At 44.0% G+C, this 24,689-nt stretch overlaps 2 protein-coding genes across 2 annotated transcripts in view; both read left to right on the top strand.

The window, feature by feature from the left end:
- The window catches only part of GALNT12 (polypeptide N-acetylgalactosaminyltransferase 12), a gene marked incomplete at both ends in the record, with an annotated part of 49,994 nt that extends 39,796 nt beyond the window's left edge, over nt 1-10,198 (top strand). The window contains 3 exons of the mRNA XM_080364280.1: nt 668-781; nt 7,216-7,371; nt 10,061-10,198. Of these exons, the coding sequence (XP_080220406.1) occupies nt 668-781; nt 7,216-7,371; nt 10,061-10,198 (408 nt within the window). The remainder of the gene's footprint in view (nt 1-667; nt 782-7,215; nt 7,372-10,060) is intronic.
- Nucleotides 10,199-19,458: 9,260 nt separating this feature from the next.
- GABBR2 (gamma-aminobutyric acid type B receptor subunit 2) overlaps nt 19,459-24,689 on the top strand; it is a gene marked incomplete at both ends in the record, with an annotated part of 486,339 nt that continues 481,108 nt past the window's right edge. Inside the window, one exon of the mRNA XM_080339746.1 lies at nt 19,459-19,773. Within this exon, the coding sequence (XP_080195872.1) occupies nt 19,459-19,773 (315 nt within the window). The remainder of the gene's footprint in view (nt 19,774-24,689) is intronic.

Genomic DNA, 24,689 nt, shown 5'->3' with positions numbered 1-24,689 from the left:
AATTAGCCTGATGTTTTTAAAAATCAGGTAACTTAATATTTTAAAATTTAATCTTAAAGTTATGTACCTATTGTGTCAGAGATCAGCAATATTAGTAAAGAATGTTTAAAATCACACCCAGTGTCTCTTTGGAGAGATATATCCTACCCATTTTCATGATTTCTGATCTTAAAGTCTGTCTGCTTGTTCAACCTCAAGAGGGTACTGGAGTCCTTTGGAGAACAAATCCTTCTAATGTCTCCCATTTGGCAAAATGAGAAAAGTATATAGTCTTATTTTCACAAGAAAATTGAACAAGGGAGAAAAAAAGAAGTTAAAGGCATGTCAGATTCTTTTGTTTTGCATGAATTGCTGGCTTTTTGAGTTTCAACACAACTTTTCATAGTTCCTACCTGCTTCATTTGCAAATACACTAGAGCATGGTGTCATTCCTCAGGGAAGCCATCATGTCTGACTGCTTCAATACCCAAAGTCAAGACGGATCCAGCAGTTTTATTTCACATTAGTCTGAGAGGGATGTTGCCATTTGATCCATTTGATCTATTCCAACTAGTTTGAACCAGCTCTGGGATATAAACCTCATAGCCCAGCAGGGTGGGTGTAAAGTGGCTACAGCATATTTCACTTGCTTCAGATTAACACTAAAATATTATTTTGTTTTGATTAGCTGAAGAATAGAGGACTGGCAAACTTCTGTTTTGATTATAACCCTCCAAGTGAACATCAAGTAACTGGACACAGGATCATACTGTACCCGTGTCATGGCATGGGACAAAATCAGGTAAGTTTCATGTTTTATTTTCATTTTCACTATGTCTGTAATGTAAAACGTATGGTAAAAAGTATTACAGTAGGACTTAAAGAATACATTGCTACAGTGAGGTGATCTTACATCTAACTGATTCTCACATTGGATGCTTTTAATTTTGATGGCTCTTGAGGTCAGGCATGGGGCAAAAGGTAAAAGCAAAAGAGAAGTATAATTCATAGGAGAATAGTTCTTACGAGATGACATTTTTGAAGTTATCTTTTGTTTAGCTAGCACTAAAAGACTTAACTGAATTTACTGCAAAGATATCAAATCACAGGATATTAATGCTCTTACGTCTGTGTTGATGGTGTGATATGTCCACGTTCCTGGATATCAGGCACCAGACCGAGCGCAGCAATGCTCTCAGAGCTGTGCAATCCATGCTCCCTCTGCTGGCATCCAGGCAGCCAGAGGAAGGAGAAACAGAGAAACTACCTGGCTGCAATATAAACGGATAAAAGAAAATATGAGATGACACAAGAGAATTGCAGAGCCTGAGGAAGAAAGGACAAACACAGGAAAGGGGTGAAACAATATTAGTGAAATGGGCACAAGGCATGAGAGCGCTGACAGAAGCCAGGGAAAGGCGAGCAAGGTGACGGAGGGCAGAAGTTGTTTGGAACAGAGGTAGGGCAACAGACAAGGAACAGGGCATGTGTGACAGAGGAAAGAGTAGTCACAGGCTACAGGGAGGGAGCATGAAACAAGCAGAATCACTGGAGACCTCTTTAGTGGCAGGGGGACTGAACGTGGGAGCTGAGATACCAGCTGGCAAGTGGGGCATAAGCAGAGGTGACAGGTAGTAGCTACAAGAGAAAAAGTGGGCAGCGGGAAGAACTGTGGGTATGGGAACAGGGGGATGCTAAAATAAGACATGATGTAGAAGCACAAGTGAGATGGGAAATGGAAGTCAGGATTGCTGAACTTGCACCTCCTTTTTCTGGCTCACAAATAGCTGCAAAACCTACCAGAGGGACACTTCTCTCCATTTCCTTCCCATCCCACTGCCCTTTTGACAGGCTTTCTTAAAAGATGACAGGCTTTTCCTGGTGATGTGAATTCCTTAGCTGAGTTAGCAGGTGACAGTGGCAGAACCCAAACCATCAAATCTCCCACATGTACATCCACCACTGTCAGCTGGTGGAACTGATGGTGACAACATTGGTCATCTTCTAGTTGTATCAACACTAAGGAGAGCAAGGTGCTTCAGCACAGCGTTTCACAGATGTTTCCTGACAACAGGCAGCCCTTAACTTCTGTTTTGTCCTTGGAACGGGAACCTGCCATCCTAATCTCAAGATCTTCTGCCTGCTCCCTTCCAGTCTGCTCTCATCACTCCACACATTACCCTATATACAGCTTTAGCAGCAAACCCTCATTACAAAGCTTCACTCCAATCCCCTGCCCTGCACCATGTGTCACAAACAGCTCCAGTTTCTCCACGCCATACTATTTAACACTTTCTTTTCCATGCTGGCTGGCTCCCAGTCTAACGCCCTTGCACTGCCTCTCCTCTTACTTATTCTTCCTGCCAGTTTACTTCTCACACTAGTCATGTTTTACTCCTTTTCACATACCTCTTTTCTTTCCTGGCTAGCTCACATTTTTAATCCTCTAGTCTTCTTATCCCTTCCTCCAGTTGCAGAGTTTGTTCCACCATTCATCACTTTCTTCCTCAAATAGTACTTACTGCTGCACATCTGCTGTCTTATGGTATAAGGAAATGAAGTTTATTCTCCTGAGTACAGCTCAGTAAAGTTATTCCAAAAGCGTCTTGATAGGATTTAACATTAATGAAGGTTAACTTGGTCAGCCATATGTGTCTTACACTCCAGTACACACATCCTCTGGCATGATATACTAGTGGCAGGTGGCTGTTTATGTAGGGGACAACTGCAAAAGCTCTTTTCACTGGAAGGCATTCTCCACTTAAAGTGACCTCTGAATATCTGTGTGCACTGTGCTGAGAGGAGAGAGCTCTCTGCTCTTGATTATTTATGAAGTCCAGCACCTGCTCCCATTTTGTGTGTCAGCAAGTAAAACCACGCTCAGAAAACCCTGGTAATTTGTTGCTATTTTTCCTTGAATCCATTGCCTAAGTGAGAGGATTCCCTTTAGTCCTTTTGCGTTGCTTTTGTGCAGGCAGTAAGAAAGCTAACTATGTGTTGGTTTAAAATTAATGTGTTCATCATAACAAGAAGGGTGTATATGATTGTGGTGATAGGAGTTGAGTGTATATGGAAGAGAGGCAGAAAATACACAAAACACTGGCTACCCAATGCTTGTACCTCGGGTTGCCGATGTTTTGTGGATGTGTCTGCCCTGGTAGACAAGAATGAAAGGCTTTGAAATTCAACACAAATAAAGCCCATTACCCTTCTTAGTATGGCTGGGAAGCAGCACGGAGCGCCCCGATGTGTGATGGCAGGAAGCTGACCTGGTGTGGCAAAAGGATGGGAAACGGTGGAGCAGCTGGCTTTGTCTGACAGTACTCTCCCCCAGTATTCCCATTTGTAGCTAATAGATTTGAGGCGAACACAGAGTGGCAAACAAAGAGTTTAACAAAGCCCTTGGGTTTTCTGCAAAAGGGGTATTAGACCTGTGCAAGCTTCTTGCTGCGTGCAGAAGAGCGCTAGTCAGGCAGGAAAGAGAGATGAGAGTCTTTTAGGGTCTAGAGAGGTAGCCAACATTTGCCTCCATCCCTGGTACCACAGAGCACTGATGCAGCTGTGGCATATCCTGTAGGTCAGCCAGAAGTGGTAGGAACTGGGTAAAAGGCCTCTTCAAGTTACTCAGTTGCACTTCAGGGAATCTACTTGTTCTGCGAAGGAAAGAAATGCAGTAAGGCTACTAGTTACTGGGCCACGGATCAGGCTGAAAATAGAATCACAGAATCATTTTGGTTGGAAGAGACCCTCAGGATCATCGAGTCCAACCGTAACCTAACTGTAGCACTAAACCATGTCCCTAAGAACTTTGTCTAAATGCCTTTTAAACACCTCCAGGGATGGTGACTCCACCACTTCCCTGGGCAGCCTGTTCCAATGCCTGACAACCCTTTCTGTGAAGATTTTTTTCCTAATATCCAATCTAAACCTCCCTTGGCACAACTTGAAGCCATTCCCCTTACGCTATCACTTGTTGCTTGGGAGAAGAGACCAACACCCTCCATGCTACAACCTCCCTTCAGGCAGTTGCAGACAGCGATCAGGTCTCCCCTCAGCCTCCTTTTCTCCAGGCTAAACAGCCCCAGTTCCCTCAGCCGCTCCTCATCAGACTTGTGCTCCAGACTCGTCACTAGCTTTGTCATCTTCCTCTGCACCCTCTCTAGTACCTCAATGTCCTTCTTATGATGAGGAGCCCAAAACTGAACACAGGATTCGAAGTGCAGCCTCAACAGCACCGAGTACAGTGGCACAATCACTTCTCTAGTCCCGCTGGCCACACTATTCCTGATACAAGCCAGGGTGCTGTTTGCCTTGTTGGCCACCTGGGCACACTGCTGGCTCATATTCAGCTGGCTGTCAATCAGCACCCCCAGATCCCTCTCTGCCAGGCAGCTTTCCAGCCACTCTTTCCCAAGCCCATAGCACTGCCTGGGGTTGTTGTGACCCAAGTGCAGGACCCAGCACTTGGCCTTGTTGAACCTCATACAATTGGCCTTAGCCCAATGATCCAGCTGGTCCAGATCCCTCTGTATGGCCTTCCTACCCCCCAGCAGATCAGCACTCCCACCCGACTTGGTGTTGTCTACAAACTTACTAAAGGTGCACTCAATCCTCTCATTCAGGTCATTGATAAAGAGATTAAACAGAACTGGCCCCAATACTGAGCCCTGGGGAACACCACGCATGACCAGCGGCCAACTGGATCTGGCTCCGTTCACCACAACTCTTTGGGCCTGGCCATCTAGGCAGTTTTTATCCATCAAAGAGTACACCCATCCACATCTACACATGAGGGAAAACCTCATGTGTAGAATCATAGAATAGTTTGGGCTGGAAGGAGCATTCAAAGGTCATCTAGTCCAAACCCCCTGCAATGAGCAGGGACATATAAATCAGTCTCTCCTCTGTCAGAGCCCTGACAGCACATTAACGAAATGCTGATTCTTGTTTTCTTGTTACTGGAATGAAATATTTTCTGTTGTAATGCTTACTTTCTGTCCACAGAACCCACTGGGCAAGGGAAGAGCACTAAAAAATGCTTGAAAAAGCCTGAAGCCTGAAGTATTTATTCCATTTAAGCAGTACAGGGTAAAGAACTGTGTGATGTTCATTGGGCAAGGAGGTAGCAGTAGTGCTTGGTTGCTAATACTATAAGCCAAATCCTTAATGTTATCCAGAAATTAACCATTTTACTTGCTCTTCTCCACGATTGATGCAAGTCCTTGAGAAGCCGTTCAGGAAAGATGTCAGTAGTAATGAGTGCTCTGACCTAGTAGCTGCTCCATCTACTCGATGCATCTGGTACAATCCGCAGCTCGCAGGCTTTCACTGATACTGAATACAAATTGCTAAAAAGAGTTATTATATCTTATAAACCCACTAATGAGCAAGGCTCTAAATGTGGCCTTGTAAAAGTGGCAGCTGTAAAAAGAGTGTCCATACAGACACAAATGAGGAGGAATGAAGCTTTTTCTTTATTCACAAGTCATAGGCTTAAAATAAGTGCCCTTCCAGCTCACTCTGGTGCCCAAAGTAGCAGGCTTTCCATGTGGCTATCAGATGCTGAACCTAGGAGATAAAGCATGGAGGGCAAGGAATAGCCCCTGCCTATTGGGGTAAAAAATAATAATAATTAAAAAACTTTTGGCCAGAAATATCACATTTGACTTTTGTTGACAATGAGACATTTCTGGCATAAAGCAGATATTGTAAAGGCAGTGCAGCCGACATCATAGAAACAGTTCCCAGCAATAGGTTTCAAAGGGAAATCAGAGTCTCCTGGGTGATATGTCAGCAGATAAACTTCAATCTTGAAGTTGCTTTCTCAAAACACTCACTTCCCTTTGCGGCTTACCACAAATGAATGACAATGAACACGTTAGTTCTGGAGGAGAGGCGGAGTCACTTGCATCTTTGCCCAAAGAAGAGCCATGGGGCACCACAAGCTGACACAAGTGGACAATGTTGATCTGTGTATGGCTGCAACAGCCACCTGGGCAGAAAATTTCCTGATTGTGATAAAAAAGAGGAGCAGAGGAGATGTCTTGGAACAACCACGATCAGCATAGTCTAGATCAGAGCTCTTACACCTAGAAATGGATGACTGCAGACTTTGTAATCACACAGTCCTGTTTACATTAAAACTCCATTTCCAATTTTTCTTTGAAGGTTAATTAGCCTTGGTGGTTGCTAAGGGTGGTTTTGTGGTAAGTTCAAGTATATGCAACATTTCTGAATTGATACAGCCCTCTTCACAAAGCCTTACAGTCTCTTTATTCAGAGGTTATACAAAACAAAGGAGTTTTCCTTCTCTCCCTCTTGCTTTTATTGCTTTCCACTAATGCACTGTGTTATTGACAGCAAGCGATTTTCTGATGTGTATAAAAACTCCTCTGCCCTACTGAGTATAATATAAATCAAATCTAAACACACATCCGTGCACTATAGTGATCTAAATTATTTACAAGCATGCTAAATACAAACAACTCTCAAACTCTGCCGCTCTTTAATGAAGTCCAAAATTTGGCAAGTGTCCATGATAAATATAAAAATTTTAAGGAAGTCCTCAGCATAGTTGCTACAAAAGGCAAGATGTTTTAGAGCATGTTCGGAACACTTCTGTAGTATGTTGTGCAATAAGCAAATTCAGTAAATTGTCTTTAATGAAGTTCTGTTCTCGTTTAAAAGCAGCTGCAGTTGATTTGCTCTGAAAAGTATCTTAAAGTGTTATAAAATAACATCATGCATCCTGAGTCCTTTTTAATTTGAAATGAACCTTGACCAAACTGCATTTGTACTATGCAGTGAGCAACTCATTAATTAAAAATAACACCGTTTTGTGACAACAGAATTAAGAAGGCGTAATGTCAGGCTATAAACTAGTTTCCATCCTATTTCTAAGGGTGATCTAGAATCTGAAAGGAGAGTATTACAGTCAAATTTTTTAAGTTCTTTAGTGTTGGAACGTCTGTTTTTCAGGGCATTTGTTCAGCCTTTCATACATTTTAAATGCTACCAGAGTAAAGCAGTGGTGTGATGAGATTGATTTTTCTGTAAAATAGTAAACAAACAGCAGCATTTAAGGCTCCCTGAATTTTTTTATCAGAATTTCTCTCCACAATACCAACTTTAATGTGTGAACTTAATTATAGTATCTTAGTATATCCACCTTATAAATACTTTCTTCTGTACATATTAAATGGCCATTGTCCTTTATTTCTTCTCTTGGGTTTGTAGTTTTTTGAGTACACATCTCATAATGAAATACGTTACAACACCCGGCAGCCAGAAGTCTGTGCAGCAGTCGATTCAGGGACTGAGTACTTGACAATGTACTTGTGTCAAGAAAATGTCCACAGTGTTCCTGAAAAACAGAAGTTTGTTTTCAGAGAGGTAAGTATGCCTGCTTGTTTTGGGGTTTGTTTATTTTTTTGGGGGGAGTTGGAAGAGAAGTGTTGTGTTTTGAGGGGAAGAGAGTGGGTGGGAGGAGAATTGGTGAGCTTTTAATTTTTATCTTACTGCCTACATATTGTGCAGGCCACATCATCAGCGTAGATCTCTGGGAGAAATACGGTCTCTTGGCTTTTAATATCTGAGCATAGAACCACAGGGTAGCAGCAGTGTGCAGTTGAAGAGCATGCCAGTCATAAAGAATAGGAAGATGAGAGGAAGGAAAAGCACCCTTCTTAATGTCAGAGGAGTAGGGAAGGTTTTCAGAGGTCTCTCTTTGCCCTGTCCACATCTATCACTTTCTGCGGGCTGCTCAGTTCTTTCTCACATCACATCCCTACTGTCTTCTCCTGAGAACTGAGGTGCCTCCATATCCCCCTTCCTCAGACAGTCTCATGGCTGGCCCACTTCTGTCCTCCTTTCATTGACTTCTCAGATTCCCTAGTATTCATACCACTGTATATCCCCAATACTTCACATACCACCATTCCTTTACACTCTCCCCTGCCTTTGAGCAGCTATTTCTGCTCTGCAGACCATCTCTTTTGACCCTCCTTGTGAGCATCAGAAGTGCTCCCTGAGCTTTTCTGCAATGTTATGTGCAGTTGTTGCATTTAATACACTATCAAAAAAGACCTTCTGCCATACTCCCACCGCTACACAGGACACATCTTACTGGTGGTGGGCACTCAGCAAATCCATACCTCTCTTCTTCAGCCTTAATGCCTGCTCCCAAAGGGGAGAAATACTGAGAAGTATGGAGTATATTTAATAAACATAGCATGTGATCTTAGAAAAACTTGTGTTTAGTAGTTCCTGGATGCCTGAGAGAAAATAAATTGAATGAAAAATGATGGCCTTGGTCAGGTTCTGGAGTGTTATTATTTGGCTAAGGGAAAAGGTCACATAATATATCAAAATGGTATATTTACATAATGTGTGTGCATAATACATCGAAACTCTACAGGCTCCCTGGTTAACAAATTTCATGCGTAGATACTACCACCAGTAACAGACAGCAGAGTAAATTCTAAAGAAAAATATGAAAACTGCTGTCTGTTGACTGAAGCTCACAGTGATATTACTGAGTAAACCAAAATATTTAAAAGGCTGATGTTATAAATGACATTTCATTTTTAATGCTGACTTTCAACAATATTTTTCAAGGTCATATGCATTAATCCCTAAGATGACATGTGTTTAATGAAGCTCGTTATTTCACTTCAGGAAATCATCAAGAAAACAGTTTTGCAATACAGCTGTTTCCACTGCATTCCTAACCATTAAATTTAAAAATAATTTGTAAAGTTTCAGATGCTAAATCCCCTTCCCTTGCCTTCCTTTGCCTTCCCTTGCCTTCCCTTGCCTTCCCTTGCCTTCCCTTGCCTTCCCTTGCCTTGCCTTGCCTTGCCTTGCCTTGCCTTGCCTTGCCTTGCCTTGCCTTGCCTTGCCTTTTCTATTTCTCCTGATCAGTTTGTGTCTGTGTGTGATTAAAAGTACTGGTGTGCTCCAATTACTCTTCTTCTGTTGCATTAAATCAAAATCACCAGTCCTCAACCTTTCAAGGCAAGTGATGGGTGAGGTGTCAGTACTACATTTCTCTTGCTTTACGTGGAGAAGTGTCAGTCACTGGAAAAGCTGTCCTCGTGCATGCAGCACAATCAGAGATTTGAGCAGCCTTCCCAGCAGCCTGGCAAGTGTTAAGTTGCTACGGTCACTGAGTCAAAAATGAGTGAGGCAGATATTGATTAGTCCACTCAAAAATGTGAATTATCATGATGGAAACAGGAAAGTCATTCAGCAGCTAAGTCTGTCAGCAGGCCTGTGAGCAAGCTCAGAAACAGAGTGCTGGCATCTTTCTTTCTTGGTTACGTGTGGGGATGTCACCTGGGCCAAAGAAAGGCTCTCGGAGCAGGCAGTTCTCCACAGCTGGCTACGCCGCGTTTTTGCAGCTCGCTCTCCTGGTTGACAGCACTCCTGGATCAGAGCAAGCAACGTGAACTGGAGACGAAATGTTCTTGGAGACTCCCATAATAGGAGGGCCTGAGGCCTCAAAATGTGTTCTTCAGGGAATCTGTCTGTGAAGGCCTGTCAGACCTTACACCTCAGAGGCAGCTGTGCTGCCCTCCAGCAAAGCAAGCTGGCTTCACACACATCTGCTGGCAAGGGGCATGCTTAGATATTTTTTCCTTTTCTGCTAAAAATGCACCCTGTGAAGAAAGAGGAAAATTTTTTTGCTGAAAATATATCTAACATCTACACTTAACTAGCAACATTTACATTTTACTTGCAAGATGTGCAATAAGTTGGTGAATTTCGGTAATGCCTGTGCTTGGCTTTAGTTTTCTCTGCCCCTGTTCTGATGCGGTAACAAAAGGCATTTGAAGTGAATGAAGTTATCACATCCTTTACAGCTTTAGATGTCACTCTAAAGCAATGTTAATGTAAATTTAAAAGCAGGGTCTTTTGATAAAGTTTCAGAGATCCTCAAGTTAGGCACTTTGGCTTCACTGCATGGCCCCATGAGAATGATATTTATTTGTAATGAATGTCTTCTGTTACTTTTGAAACACAGTGGTATGCCTGCAATTTTTAAGACCTGAAAAGCAAAAATTATTTCTGTCTTTTGTAGGATGGTACTTTGCTTCATGTACAAACCCAGAAGTGCGTACAAGCCGAGTCAAACGCTTATAATGGAAACCCAGCGCCATTATTACGACCATGTACCAACTCGGACTACCAAAAATGGTTCTTCAAAGAAAGAAGTTGATCAAGATGTCATCTAGGATATAGCTGAATATGAAAACAGTCTCCTTCTAGTCAGCAGTTAATCAGCCTTTTGAAAATCACCTAACTGGTATATTTTTGTATGGAAAGAACTGTAATTGGTTTACAAGCCTTGGATTTCATTTTCTGGAGTATTAAAAGGCATGAAGCATCGAGAGCTACATAAAGTGCTGCGGGTATATCATGCACAGAATCTGCTCCTCTTCTTTTCTCTTTATTTGGCAGCTACATAACTGCTGTGTCTTAGGTTCTTTTCACAAGTGACAATCTATTTTTTTAACCTACTGTGTGAAATTAAGGCAGTCAAAATAATTGCACTACTGTTATCTGCCAATAACTTAAAATGTTTATTTTTCTACTAAAACATTCTGCAGTTGGGCCTTTGAACAGGTAGTTGTTAATAATTCTTTTTGTCTTTTAAATACCAAGAAGGTGAACAAACGTAGGCCAGATTCTGCCCTAAGTGGCTACCATAGAACCCTCACTGAAGACAGTGTGGATTTGCACATGAAGGCAGAGTAGGTCTGCATGTTTTTGCACAAATAACAATCTAGATGCATACAGATTGCACATGCTTGACAATACTATACGTAAAATGCTGTGACAATTTTAAATGCTCATGGCACTTGACAGATTTCTAATCATGCTTAAGTCTGGTTTGGGAATAAATTGCGGATTTTCTCTTCTTTCTTAAAGAAATAAGGCAACAATATTTAAGGCGATGCTCTGGGAAAAGCTGTTTGGATTCACATGGATCTAGCTGTGCAGTTGTGTCACAGACTGCATGACTTTGACATTATGTTGATTTTCAGCATGCATCAAACCAGCAATAATTATTTTGACAATTTCAAAATTACAGTTAGAGAAAATGAATCTAAGAGATTATATCTTTAAATTGTAAATTTTTAATGGTTCGTATAAAAATGATTCTAGAAACAAAAATGGTTTTGCAACTAATTGACATGCAGCTGAAATCAATGTGAAAAGAATTGTCTTTCAGATATAACTTGCATTGTGTCTGGGAACTCCTCTTCTGATAAGTCGTTCATGTCAGCACATATAGTGCTATTGAAAACATGGGACTTAATCTGCAGCGGTACGAGATGTTTTCTGCTGTGGTGTGTGGGATCTGCCTTACCCAACCAGACAAATAGTGTGTATAGCAATGTATTTGGTCATTGACCATCACAATGTTGATTAAAAGGGTTTCAGCTCATAAGAAAAGTGGTTTTCTCTATCAACTGGAGGTGTGCTTATGTGTAGAAGCATGAAGATTTCGACCTTTTTCCCCTCAGAAATCTTGGCATCTGTTTTGATTAGTTTGGGATATATTCTGTTATTTGGCTTTGTTCATGTCTTCTATAAAAAATGTACATACAGCCTTGTCTTTGAATCCTCATAAGCTCATGCCATTTTGGCATACCTATTTATATGATTAGAGTGTGGAGGGAGGGGTTCTGCCTGTTGGAGATGCATATGTAGGTTCTTCCAAGGTATTTCTAAACCCATGTAGACAGATTGGTTTTGTGAGCACCTTTAAAGTTTTGTCTCTGTGGGCCGAACTGATGAAATTGATGTTAGAATTAATAAAATATTTTTTGTGACTCAGAAGAATGGGAACTGTCTTTACAACTTTTTTTCATATGGTCAGTGGTTTCCTTTTAATAATTTCCCTGTTCTCTTAGGCTCTGACCTCTGCAGCACTTAGGAGAAGACTAAGGAGAAGACTGCTTCATGTTATGGTCTATGAATTTCCCTTTCCTGAATTCATTAATGCTTCTCTTCACCTGCTAGCAGCAGTGGTGTGCATTTTCTGGACCCACAAATCAAAACTGGGTGGCTGCATAAGAGAACCGTGAGAGGTCCAGCAACACAGCTATTTTTTTCTGTTCATTTCTGCTATGCCTTCTTGACTGTTGATTGAATTACATTACTAAGTTAATGATAGCCCAGCTATTTTAACTGTAGACAAAACTCCCATTGATCTTCATGATCAATGAGGTTTTCTTAGTTTTGAGACTTAAAGACTTCATCACCAGGTAGTGGTATGAAAGTTAAACTTAGTAATTGGAAATTATTTTTCATACGTCTTCCCACTCTGCACTTGTTTAGAGAGAAGTATTGATGTTTTGGGCTTCTAGTTACATGCAGTTGAGCTGCAAACCTGCTAGCCTGGGTTGAATATTTGCTAGGCAAACACACTTATCAATGAGTTTAAAAGCAGACACTAAATGCACTAACGTCACTGGCTTGCTCTTCCTGTGTTAGCCTTTTAGTCCATCTACTTACCATTTTTCTCCTTGGAATGTCTGGCTTCAGGTTTGGAGGGTGAAGGACTCCATCAAGTGTCTAAGTCACAATGCTTGTCTTGAAACTTGCTTTTGTGGGAGGTCAGGGCTACCTGCTGTGAAATGGACTGGACTTCAGGCTTCTCCTCAGCAGAGAAAGGGCTGGATGCCTCACAGAAACAGAAAAACTGGAGGACTTCAGTCACAAACCTATACTTCATCTGGTTCTGGCCTCCTAGAGCTCTCTTTGAAAGAGAGAGAGGAACACTTTCCAGATGGTCCAAATCAATCCCCCCTTTCTTAGTATTCATCTTTCTTAGAGCTGCATTTTTTCCCCCTTTGCCACTAACCATGTGAAGCGTCCATAAAACTAAAATGTGCAACTCAAGCTTATTGATAACCTTAGATTAAAGTAATGGGAGACTGGCAGCACAAACTGGGAAATCTCGAGGGTCCTTCTTCCATTTTGTACCACCCCTGTGTTCAAAACAAGGACATTTTTAAAACATAGTGAGATCAACTGAACAAATTGTCCTAAGAAGGTGTAATCCCAGTGCACAATATGCTGTATAAAATTCTAGGATAGAGATGAAGAAATCTGTCCTCCAGATGTATGGAATTCCTTCCTCATTGCCCAGCTCTGAATACAACCCCTCCCATGTTTACTGCCCTTTTTTAAGCATTATATTGGATGAGCATGATTCTATGTTCTCCCAGGTCACTTTCCCTTGTGTGATGTCCCTAGGTATGGAGCATATTTGGCACAGTTGAGGCACAAAAGATTAAGCCAGAAGAAGTATTCCACAGAACTAAACTGTGCAATAATGTGTAAATACTGATTGAACTTGCTGATTTTTTGGAATTAAAAAAAAATTAAAATTAAATTATTTTTCAATGTTTATTTTTTTGCTTTATATTCCTTTATTTAAAAAAAAATGTAATGCTGATTGCAGTCTGGTGTCTAATTATAATTTCTTTGATCTCATCAGGTAACTTTTGCTGTTTTTTTTCTTTTATTCTTCTACCATTCTCCTTGTGTTTAAACATTGTGGATCTTTGACATGGGCTAGAACTTACTGGGTTTTCACTTCAACAGAAGGCAGTACATGAGCCTTTCTCTAAAACCTCTATATGTGCACTCTTGGCTGAATCATTATGGTGGAGCATTGTTAGATCTTGCACAAACACTTAGAGCAGCACTCATCACTATATATGCATCGGTCAACATGAACTGGAAGCAGCATTTCTTGTTAGCTCAGCTGAAACAAAGACTCAAAACTGTGTTCAATTTTAGTTATATTTATAGGAAGTTATAGGATTTACTGGAAGGTGAAATTCATGTTGGTTGGTAACACCAGGACTGATGGGATTGTGCCCCTATTCGCTATGTATGAAAACAGGGGCAGTGATACTGCTGGGTTGGTAAGTCAAAAACTGATGTTCTTTTAATTTCATTTGTCTCTCTTAAAGCCTTTAGACCGGGAGACTAATTTGAAATCGAGCTTTGTTCTGATAAGCTGACATAAAGATGTAGCAATCAAGATGTCAGGACTACAGGGTTAGGATCATGCAGTTGTGGAAATACTCACGCAGCTGTGGGGTTTTTTGGCAGTGTCTGAGTACGCTGTATAGGCTCGTAACAAAGACAACATTTTGACTGTCCTAGCAAGTTAGCTGAGGTAGGTAGGAAAGTCCTTGGGAGAGAGGGAAGAGAGCGATAGCAGAGCTCCCCCGGTTCTGTCAAGGTGCTAGCAGTTGGCTGCAAGAGCAATAGCTGTCTTTGAATTAAAGCACTGCAGTATTCTTCCACTTTCCATTTACAGAGGAAAACAATTATGTATGTTTATGCAGTACTAAAATTACTATGCCTAGCTCAACAGTTTTAATTTTTTTTTTTTCAATCCATTACTCACTGACATTTATATGAATAGAGAATGCCTATTTAGACTAGTCAACACTGACAGGAATGACGTGGCTGTAGATGACATACTTTTAGAGGCTTCCAGGTTTTCCAGAGGGGGTTGGAGACAAAAACAGAGCAGGACTTTCTCAGTGACTTCTCCAAACTCCAAAAACAAGAAGAAAGAAGATGGAAGATGAGGGAAGTGACTCATTGGCCTGTTAGGTAGTGTGACATTTCATGGAGCATCAGACCATCTCCCAGCAGGGGAGAGGACTTGCAGCAGATGCAATTCCTTGGTGGTAAGGGAAAAATCAGTTTTCTAGGTTTCTTGAACTTATCCGTGCTCTGAAGGTATTTAGCTTGCAGCTGAAGAAAAAGTAGTCAAGACAGTCATACCAGTACAGATACTTCGACTTCTAATTAATGAATTAGGTACTCTGTGATAATCAAATATAAAGAATATATAAAGAACAAAAAATGTTAACTGTGCATGCACTGTGAGAAGACTTAATAGTAACTGAGAGAAATTGGAAATGATCATTAGCAGGAAGATATTGGACATAACTGGTTTTACTGAAATATAAACAAGGGATTCACATAATTGAAATGCTGAAGTGACTGGGTAAAATGCTGGGAAGAAAGTGACATTTGATTTTTGAGCAAAGGGCTCTATTTACAATTCTCATGAACTGATATTTTAGCCAACAAGGAATAAACATGTACAGAGGGTGTCTGGTGTAGACCCTCAAATAAGAACTTAAAGCCTTTTTGCATGACGGATAAAGGCTGTGTGCTGCTTTAGAAGATTTAATCCCAGGAGATGCACTTCACTGATTTCATGGTAGCAAAACATACTGGGGATTTCTAAGGGAAAAAAAAAAAAAGTCAGCTGTGTCTGACACAATCTAATAAGCAGTTTGGTGCAATTCTCCATTAGGCCTCCTTTTTATTTAAAATAAGCTGCTACCTGGGCATCCGTTATGCATAAATAAAGGATAGTACCTATGAAAGAAGACATTTCTCAGTGCTGAGAATTGGAAAGAAGCAGGTTTTACAAAATACATGTATACATCTTGTTGAAAACTTATAAGCGTACAATATGAAAGTTTTGGATAGTATTGCAAATGGAATATTTGAAAGTTTCAGAAATATATTTCTTTGTTAAATCTAAATTTAGCTTCAGTGCATCTATTGGACTATTGTCTTTAATAACATGATTTTTTTGCATTATGTTCCCTGCGTTTTTGCAAAAGATACGGAAACTGTCTTTGTCATGCCTCACTGAGTATACAGGAAGGATTTCGAGAGGCTTACTTTGCCTAATCCTCATTGTTCAATATATGGCCTTATTTACTTCCCCATAGTAAATCCCTAGCCTGAAAAATAAAGGTTATTTTCCTAACCTTTTTTTTTAAAGGCGCTTGGATGTTAGTGTCTTAGTGCTTCCCAAATATTTATCATTCTGTCTTCACAGTATAAGCACAAAGGAAGAGCACTCCAGTCTTACTGACAGGGAATGCAGTGACAAAAAGATTGAGGTCCGAAGTACCACATTATTAAATACTCTAATTTGAAGTGTAGCTTTGCTTGGTTTAAATGATACCCAGCAATACTCCAGCCTTCTGCAGTTCAGGCACAGGAGATGGGATTCATGTGACCAAAGGTGGTCACCTTCACATCAGAAATGCTCAGATGGATGAACAGTCACCCCAGACTCACGTTACGGGCAGAACGATGCACAGAATGATGCATAGAAAGGATCTCCTGCCAAGCGCCCCCAAAATGAGGAAGGTATCATCAGAGATCACCTCTGAAAAGTCTGCCCTAGGTTTCTGGACAAATGGTGGTAAACCTTGTTTTCCTGGGCCTGATTTTGGAACTGTTTCTGTACTCCATGGTGTTAGCTCCATGGCATGGCACTGTCACGGTGTGTTTTCTTGAGCCAGCTCCCCTGCACCTGACTTTCTGGTGGGCGGTGTGGGCACCAGCAGCAGCTGGGCTCAGCCTCCCACGTGAGGACCAACCTCAAGTTTTATCCTGAGTGGAACTGTGCAATAATTCTTTCCAACCTGTGCTTGGAAAGAAGCAAGGAGGTGCATTTGATGCTTAAAATAACACAAGCATGTCTGCTGCTGCATTGGTAACACAGAAGGATATCGAGCAGTTGTTAGTAATATTCAAGGTATTAATCCTGTTGTACCACATAACTTGGACCCAAGCTTGCTTTCAGACTGAGTTCTTAAATGCTGGGAAATTGCTTAAAAAGTAAAAGAAAAAGTTGATGACATTCCAGAGACAGTGTGAGTGCGTGTGTTAATATCGTGCCAATATTGTAAAATAATCCAAGTGATCCAAGTAGTTGTAGTCCTGGTAGCCAAGCACTGGAGAATATCACAGAATGATACAGGATACAAACAGTGAAGAACGATTTTCGGTGAAACAGATTTTGACAAACTTGGTATCTGCTGCAGATCAGGTTGAGAATGGTGAAACATCATTTAGCATATGAAATTCTGATTAAAAATAACATTATACAAAATCAATATGGCACCTGTTCCTGTTGTCATCCTAGGAAGATCTCTTCTTGGCATAATGATAATCCGTTTTCTGGAGGAAAATAAGTTACTGGTTTGTGGATGACAAAGAAACTGCTGGACAGGTCATTTGTACAAATAAAGCACATGGTTGTATTTATCCTAATGGAAAGTCCGGTGCAGAGGAGCAAAGGAGGAGGTCATGCTTTTAGGCAGAACGGATCCAAAACACAGTGTAGAGGATTCCACAAAGAGGCAGCCCCACAGGGACAACAGACTGGCTGGTTTGCCTGTAGGGATTGACTCTCCTGACCTGCCCAGCCCTCGGAAGCAGCCGATGCTGAGGTTGCTGCTGGTGGCCCAGTGCTGACATTCACACATAAAGTGGAGGAAGGAGAGATGCCTTGGAAATGCCTCCAAGAATGATCCCTGAGGTGAAGGAAAGTCAGTCTAATTATTTATTAACAAGCAAAAGGTAGTGATTAATCTCAGTCCACGCACATGGGAGAAGATCGCTGACACTGTCTCCCCTTCAGGTAAGGAGGGTGTGATAAGAATAAGAGGTTGGAAGCTGGAAAAAAGACAAATTGATACTGAAGATGAGATACACCTCTTAGCAAACTTATCAATGATTGAAATGGTTAATCCAGAGATGTGGTGGACTCTTCATTACTGATGCTTTTAAGTCAACGCAGCTGGAAGTCATTCTGAGGGAAAGGCTGTAAAGCAGTGAGTGTTATTGAGGCCTTTTAGCCCAAGGTCAAGTCATGATCTTAGAATTTATTAACCTATGAAGATTCTTTGCAATTTATTGCACAGATGTCACTGCCACATATGTGATATAAATTAGATGTATTAGAATTATCTTCAAAGGTTTGCTGTGAGTGACTTCAGGAAAATTATGCAAATGTATAAAAAGTGAGGTGCCTAAGGCAGAGTTAAGCAAAGCTTTGCATTTTGCCAGTAATGCCGTCTGCGTGGGATCCACCTGCCATGAAATGTGTGGTGACCTGTGTCGCTTCCTGGGTCTCCTCGGTGGGCTGTGGGTCAGGGTCTTCGCAAGCCACAGTGGTGGGTGAGCAGCATGGATGTGTTCCCGGGGGTGGGGAGACACACTGGGAGCGGGGCAGAAAGCCTTGGACAAGAGGTGGGACGCGGGGGTAAGTAGCTGGGAGAACAGGCGTGAGAAGGGCTCATCCGCGCCGGGCTACTCGCAGCGTTGTGGCAGACCCTCCGGGGAACTCCAGCGTGCTGCTGCAGCTTTAGTGTTTCGCCGGGCTCCAGAAAAACGCCCCTTCTGCGGGGTAAAACAAACAAACAAACAAAGATTAAGAGTCGCGACTTGTGCTCTGCCGGAGCGCCCGGCTCCAGCGTCGCCGCAGAGTTGCCCGAGCCCGAGCTGTGCGTGTGCGGGGCTGGCGGAGCAGCCGCGCCGGGGTGGGAGCGTGTTCGCGAACCGCGTGTGCGCGGGGGCGAGCGGGCGGGCGCGCTGTGGCGGCGCGGGGCAGCGCGTGTGAGCGGGTCCGCGCGCGCGCGCGCTTTGCCGGGTCGCGCGTGGGGCGGCCGCGCCTCCGCGCGTGGGGAGAGCGCGGGCTCCGAGGCGTGCGGCACCTGCCGGTTGTGCGGGTGGGCAGCGGCGGGAACGCCCCCCCGCGGCCCCGCCGCCATCGGCGCTGGCATTGGGAGCTCCACCTGGAGAAGGTGCCCGACCCATGGGCGCTGAATGCTGATGCTGAGGGAAGCTCGGCCCGGCTCGGCCCCGCTGCCGCACACTTTGCTCTGCCCCCGGCCCCGGGCTGCCCATCCTGCTCGGCGGCTCTGCCCGACCCGAAGGACGGGCGCTAGGCGGCACCTCCCGCCCGCGGCGGGGGCTGCCCGGCCCGCGGGGCGCCTGCGACCGCTGTGCTGCCCCGGCTCCCGGGGAATGCGGCACTAGCACCCCCGCCTCGGCTCGGCACCGCTCCCCTCCTCCCCGGCTCTAGGGGGGGCTTTTTCCTCTTCGGCGTTTTCTGCCGGAGCATCCTTTTTATTTTTTTTCCTTTTCGAGGAGGAGGAGGGGGGAAGAGGGAGGTGTTCAATGAGCGCTGCTCGGGCCCCCCCTCCGCGCCTCAGAGGTGCTGTCCTTCCCTGAGCGGAGAGGGGGGAGAGCAGCCGGAGAAACAGAGGGAGGTCCCGCTCCCTTGCTCTGCCGCTGGGGAGCGAGGAGGAGGGTGGTGGGGAGTGTGTCTGTGTGTGCGTGGTGGTGGTGGGGTTTTATTTATTTATTTATTGTTCCTGGTGGTTGCAGCTGGCAGACCTGGGAAGGAGTAGGCGCCATTGCCAGAAGGATTATTGCCAGGGGAAGGGGAGAAGGCAGTGGAGACCCCGAGGCTCCCGAGGAAGCAGAGAGGCGGCTCTTTCCCTCCCGCCTTGGCTTCTGCCGCTGGGAGATGCGCCCGGACTGAGGGGCTCGGCTCCCTTCCGCCGCTCTGTCCGTCCCCCCCACCCTCAGTTCTCCTCCTCCCTCCTGTCCAGCAGCATGCATCCTTCTCCGCGGAGACCGGCCGCTGCCACCTCCAACCCTGCCATGCTACTGCTGCTCCTGTGCCTGGGCTGGGCGCCGCCGGGCTGGGGCTGGACGCGGGGCAGCTCCCGGGGGGCGGCCGGGCTGCCCCCCAACGCCACCACGCCGATCTCCATCATGGGCTTGATGCCGCTCAGCCAGTCCGAGGAGGACCAGAAGAGCAAGATCGGTCGGGGAGTGCTGCCCGCCGTGCAGCTGGCCATGGATCAGATCCGCAACGAGTCCCTGCTCAACCCCTATTTCCTGGACCTGCGGCTGTACGACACGGAGGTAGGGACCGCCGCGGGCCCCGCACCGCCGGGCGCAGGGGGAGGAGGCGCCGCCGCCCAGTCCCGGGGCACTGCGGGCGGCGGGGCGCAAGGGCAGCGCGGACGCCCGAGCCGGGGCTGTCGTTGCCGGCGGGGCCGTGCGCGGGCGCCTCCGAGCCCGCTCTGCCCGCCCGGCCCCGCAAGCCGCCGGTAGATGTGGAGGGACCGGCGGTGGAGGGAGAGGAAGTGGAGCTGGCGGGCCGTACTCTGCTCGCCCCGCATATCCGGAGCGGCTCCCCCAGCAGCCGGAGCTCGCCCCGCCGCTCGCCTCTCGAGCGCACCTGCCCGGCGCGGCAGGGGCCGCTTGCAGCGCGGGGGTGGGCGCGGGAGGGTGCCCGTGTGTGGGAGATGTCTGGTGGCGGCTGGGATGCGCTGCCCTTGGCACCCACGTACGCGGTTGCCTCTCGCTGGCGCTCCTTCGCCCAGCAAAGCTGCGACCACATCGCTCTCCCAGCCGCTGACCGTTCAGCAACAGATGCACGCCGGCCACTTTACTCCCCCTCCCCGCCGCCGGGCACACGCTGCTATCTCGATTTATGCTATGCAGCGCCGGGACGCGAAGGGCAGCGGCCGGAGCCGTAGCTTCAGGAGGACGTGGGGAGGCTCTGGCAGGATTTCGCCGGGTCTCCCTCTCCTCCGGCTGGGACGGCGGGGGCAGCTGGACTCCCGCCCGTGGGGTGCGCGGTGGGCCGCGGCGGGGCTCAGGCGAGATGCGCCGGGGCGCGGAGGTGCTCCTCGGAAAGAGTTAAATTTGCAGTCCCTCTCCCCGCGGAGCGCCCGGCAGCGCGGAGGGATGCTTGAGAGGTGCCCGGCACCGGAGCGCTGCTTGGGGCCGGCGGGCGGGCCGCCCTGGGAGAGGAGCCCTGCGCGGAGCTGCGCTGGGGAACATCTTCACTCGGTAGAGAGAGAAGCAGGGAGCGAGGCAAGGGCTTGGTTAAGTGGGTTCCCACCGCCAACCACTCACAACTGCATTTGGTTTTGGTCACAACTTCAATAAGCGGGTGTTTGCGGAGGGAACGTGCTGCTTCAACGTCGAGGTTTTCCTGAAGATGGCAGCCGTTTCTTGTATAATGCTGGTGTCGGGGGCTCATTTCCAAGACAACCCCCGGCAAAGCAAGCGACTACTGAAAATCTTCCTGGCTGTGATTTAAGGAAGCCCCTTTCCTCTCCCCTTCGTTTCTTGGGATCCGGGGGAGCCAGCTGACAGTAGCAGTGACAGGCTGTACTGCTGTGTGACAGTGTCTCTGTCCCCAAAATTATTGCAAAAGCCTCTCCTTCTAGCGTGGCTGTTTTTTATTGACATATTTGTCATAGTTTTTGTTTGTTTGTTTGGTTTGTTTTGTTTTGTTTTTTTTCTTTCAGATATCTCTTAGCAAAAATGCATGGAGGGCAATAGTGCTGAAGCGGTAATTTGGGAGAAAGCATGCTGCCATCGTGTTGCGTTTTGTGAACAAGAATGAGATATTCAAAGGGAATACAGGCGAGATCAGCCTAGAGTAGCTGTTCGTTTCCTTAAAAAAATGAATCTCAGGGAACTCTGCAATCATAATAAAAAGAATTGTGGGGGATTTTCTGAATGGCATTACCTGTTTCATAAAGTGAGGTGCTTGTTAGAAGAAAGTCGTAGTTCTCCTAATCCTGTTTTCATTACATTATTCTATTTAAATCTTCACCTTGGATGAAATTGTTACAAATATAACACATGCATAGGAAGTAGAGAAGCCCAGGCAAGATCTTCCTTCTTCATACAGTAACATCATAATCAATAAGGTGCTGCACTTCATTGCAGTCAATATATTTTGAAGTTCTACAGATTTGGGGTTCTGAACAAGGTAGTTAACATTAAAATATTCAGGAAAAAAATGCCCTATTTGTTCTGGACTGAGTATCAGTTTCTTAAAAATTACATTTTTACAGTTTTGTACTCTAGGGACGCAAAGAATCAGGGTCATGTTGCCTATTTGCTCTGTAGCTTTGAATGCTTTTAAGCAATTAATAAATGGATGCTTATAGAATGCTAAGTCAGATGAATGCATATATTTGAAGTACGGTTGGATCATTATTGCATGCTTAATAGTGACAAGTAAATAACATAGTGTTCATGAAGAGCACTAGACCGACTGCACCAAAATGGAATAGACTAATGGCTGGAATAGCTGTTAAATACATAATGGCAGTGCAAACTTTTTCACTCGCTTCAGACATTACCTTATTCCTTCAGTGCAGTTACCGTAAGCAGAAGGATAGCTCATCATGCCCACTTGGTCCTCAGCCTATTTTCCGAGGTTGCCAATAAACAGATATGCCTGAAGGGCCTGGATCTTTATCATTGCATAATCACAGACCAGGGATTCGTTCTTTCTCTCAGGGCTTTGCAGGTGGTGCTTGTGACATTGTTGGCTCTTGAAAAGAGACTGTGGAGCCTTGAACACATGGGATATTTTAATAGCTTGAAATAATTGTAGTATATTTATAATGCTTAGGAAATGTATGGCAGTGATTCAGAAACTCATATATTCTTCCTCACATCTTTCCAAAATCTCTCATTTTTGCAATCTGATGTTTGTATTGCAATTTTGTGTAATATTTTCTCTTTAAAAGGTCATGAAAGATAATAATGAAAACAAACATATTGGATTTTTTTTTTTATTATGCATTCAGGTAGTTTTCTGTGAGGATTGAACTGAATATTTTGTTTTGCTTGATATTTCAGATTTGTATTATGAAGCTTTATAGTGCCTTTTCTTTCTGATCAACCATCTGAAGAACTCCAGTGTGCTTTCTAAGTTAGACTGTTATTTGTCAGTGCTTGAACTCACTGGCCTTTGAGCACAGGAGAAGCAGTCCTAGTGTTTTTCAAAGCATTTAAACTGAATTAAGCACTTAAATACAATCCCTAGTCTATGTCTCAATCACCTGTGTGAATTACATCTTTGTAACAAAACATGACCACAGATCACGGCAAGTATATAAAAATGTAGAGGCTTCCGTCTTGTGTATTTTTGATGGTTAAATGTATTTGGAGTTCAGTCCTGATCCGGTTCGGTGAACTCTGTTTTGTGACCCCCTGGGCATGCCTTCATCTATTTGGATATTTCTGTGTAGGCTCAGTCAATAAAACAAAGCTCAGGTATAGGCATTTGCAGAACTCTGGTTCCCAATAGTGACTTTAATTTGTGCTGTTCGTTTCAATGAGAGCAGGAGCAAACTCTAGATGAGACTCTTAGGCAAAATTTCATAGTAACGTTATTTTAGAAACTAGAGAATTTATCAAGTGATTATCTGTAAAGAGCCTCATCCAAAACCCATTGAAATTAATGGCAGTAATTCACTGATTCCAATGGCCCTTGGACCAGCTCCTAGGAGTTAAGGGTGCTTGATAGTTTATGGCTTTGGATCAATAACAGTAATATAATATTTCTTCTTTTTCCCATCCCTGTGATTATAACTTTAGTTGGTCAAAAATGCAAAGCAATGTTTTGCGAAATAATGAAATAAGAAGCTCTAGATACACTAGATGTAGTTCACAACTTCATGGAAATCAGGAAAGATGATTTCTGCTTAAGCACTCTGACAGACATCTATTGGAGGGGAAAAAAAGGCAGAATAACCCTAAAATAAAGGAATTAAATGTTCTAGTACACAATAGTATCAGTTTCTACTGTATTTAATTTGCATGAGGCAAAAACTGACCATGCAGAATCTAAAGGAAGACGCATAGTGGAAGAAGACAAGGGCTTTAATGGAAGTTGGATATTTGCCTTTCTACATCTGGAAATCTTCCCTTGAAGATGGCATTTATTTTCTGATTTCTTTTATCTTTTATTTTTTCTTTTATATTTTCTGATTTGCAGTGCTGCAAGTGGTGCACAGAGAGGCTGATATTGTTTTGAATCTAAACATGTATAGTCAAGAAAACTGTGTAGGCAAGTTCTGTCACTTGTTTCTGAAGATCAAAATGAGTCTTGAAAAGCTGAAAAAAAACCTTCCAGAAGTGAGTGGGGTTTAGTATCACAAAGAGGGAAGACTATTCATACTATGGGGATGAGATTATTTCATTTTCTCTAACTACTACAAATAGTGTGTGATAATCCTGATATAATCTCATCTTTGTTTAATAATACACACTAATACTTTTAAATAGCAGGTTGGCATAGAAGGGTGAGCTCTGGAAAATGCACGTGTTCCATGAAATCTGAAGGAAAATGTGAACTTATTGATATTTAATACATATTTGCCCACTCCTGTAATTCAGTAAAAAGTGCCTTGTTTAGTTTATCTGACAGGAAGTTACAGTATAGGCATATTATAAATAGACCTTCCCTTTATTTTCTTCTTTTACTAAAAAAAGAAAAAAAAAATAAATCTGTATTTTCAGTGAAACCCTCCCCCTTCAAAGTTCAAGAAGGTTGTACAGGCCATGCACCAGTCTTGATCATTCCTACCAGCTATTCTAAGTTTAAAAAGACACTCATCCTCCAAATAAAGATGCCATTTCTGGGAAGTCCAGTCATTACTGTTGTTGACAAAGTTGACCCAAAGTTGACTCCTGCAAACTGAAGTAAGAGTCACATTTACTCTTACTAAGGATGTGGAATATATTCTGGAAACAGGAGAACAGGTTGGTGTCAGTGGTGCACAATAAGGTGTCTATCCAGGAGCAATGGAGCTCAGTGTTCAGTAGCACCTGGTGGTTGTCAGAGAGCGACAAAGAGCTACTGGTTGCCATCTGACAAACTCTGCCCTGACAGAAGTGAGCAAGCGCACCCCTCCAGAACAAAATCACACCATGTGTAGATTAGGCCTGTTGTCTTAGGAAGCGCAGATTCAAGTCACTCCAACAGCAGCTGGATTTGCATGGGGAAGTATGGTGCGTCA

Source organism: Nesoenas mayeri (assembly GCF_963082525.1).
Source record: "Nesoenas mayeri genome assembly, chromosome: 2".
Classification (NCBI taxonomy): Eukaryota; Metazoa; Chordata; class Aves; order Columbiformes; family Columbidae; genus Nesoenas; species Nesoenas mayeri.
This window is presented reverse-complemented; position numbering and strand designations above follow the sequence as displayed.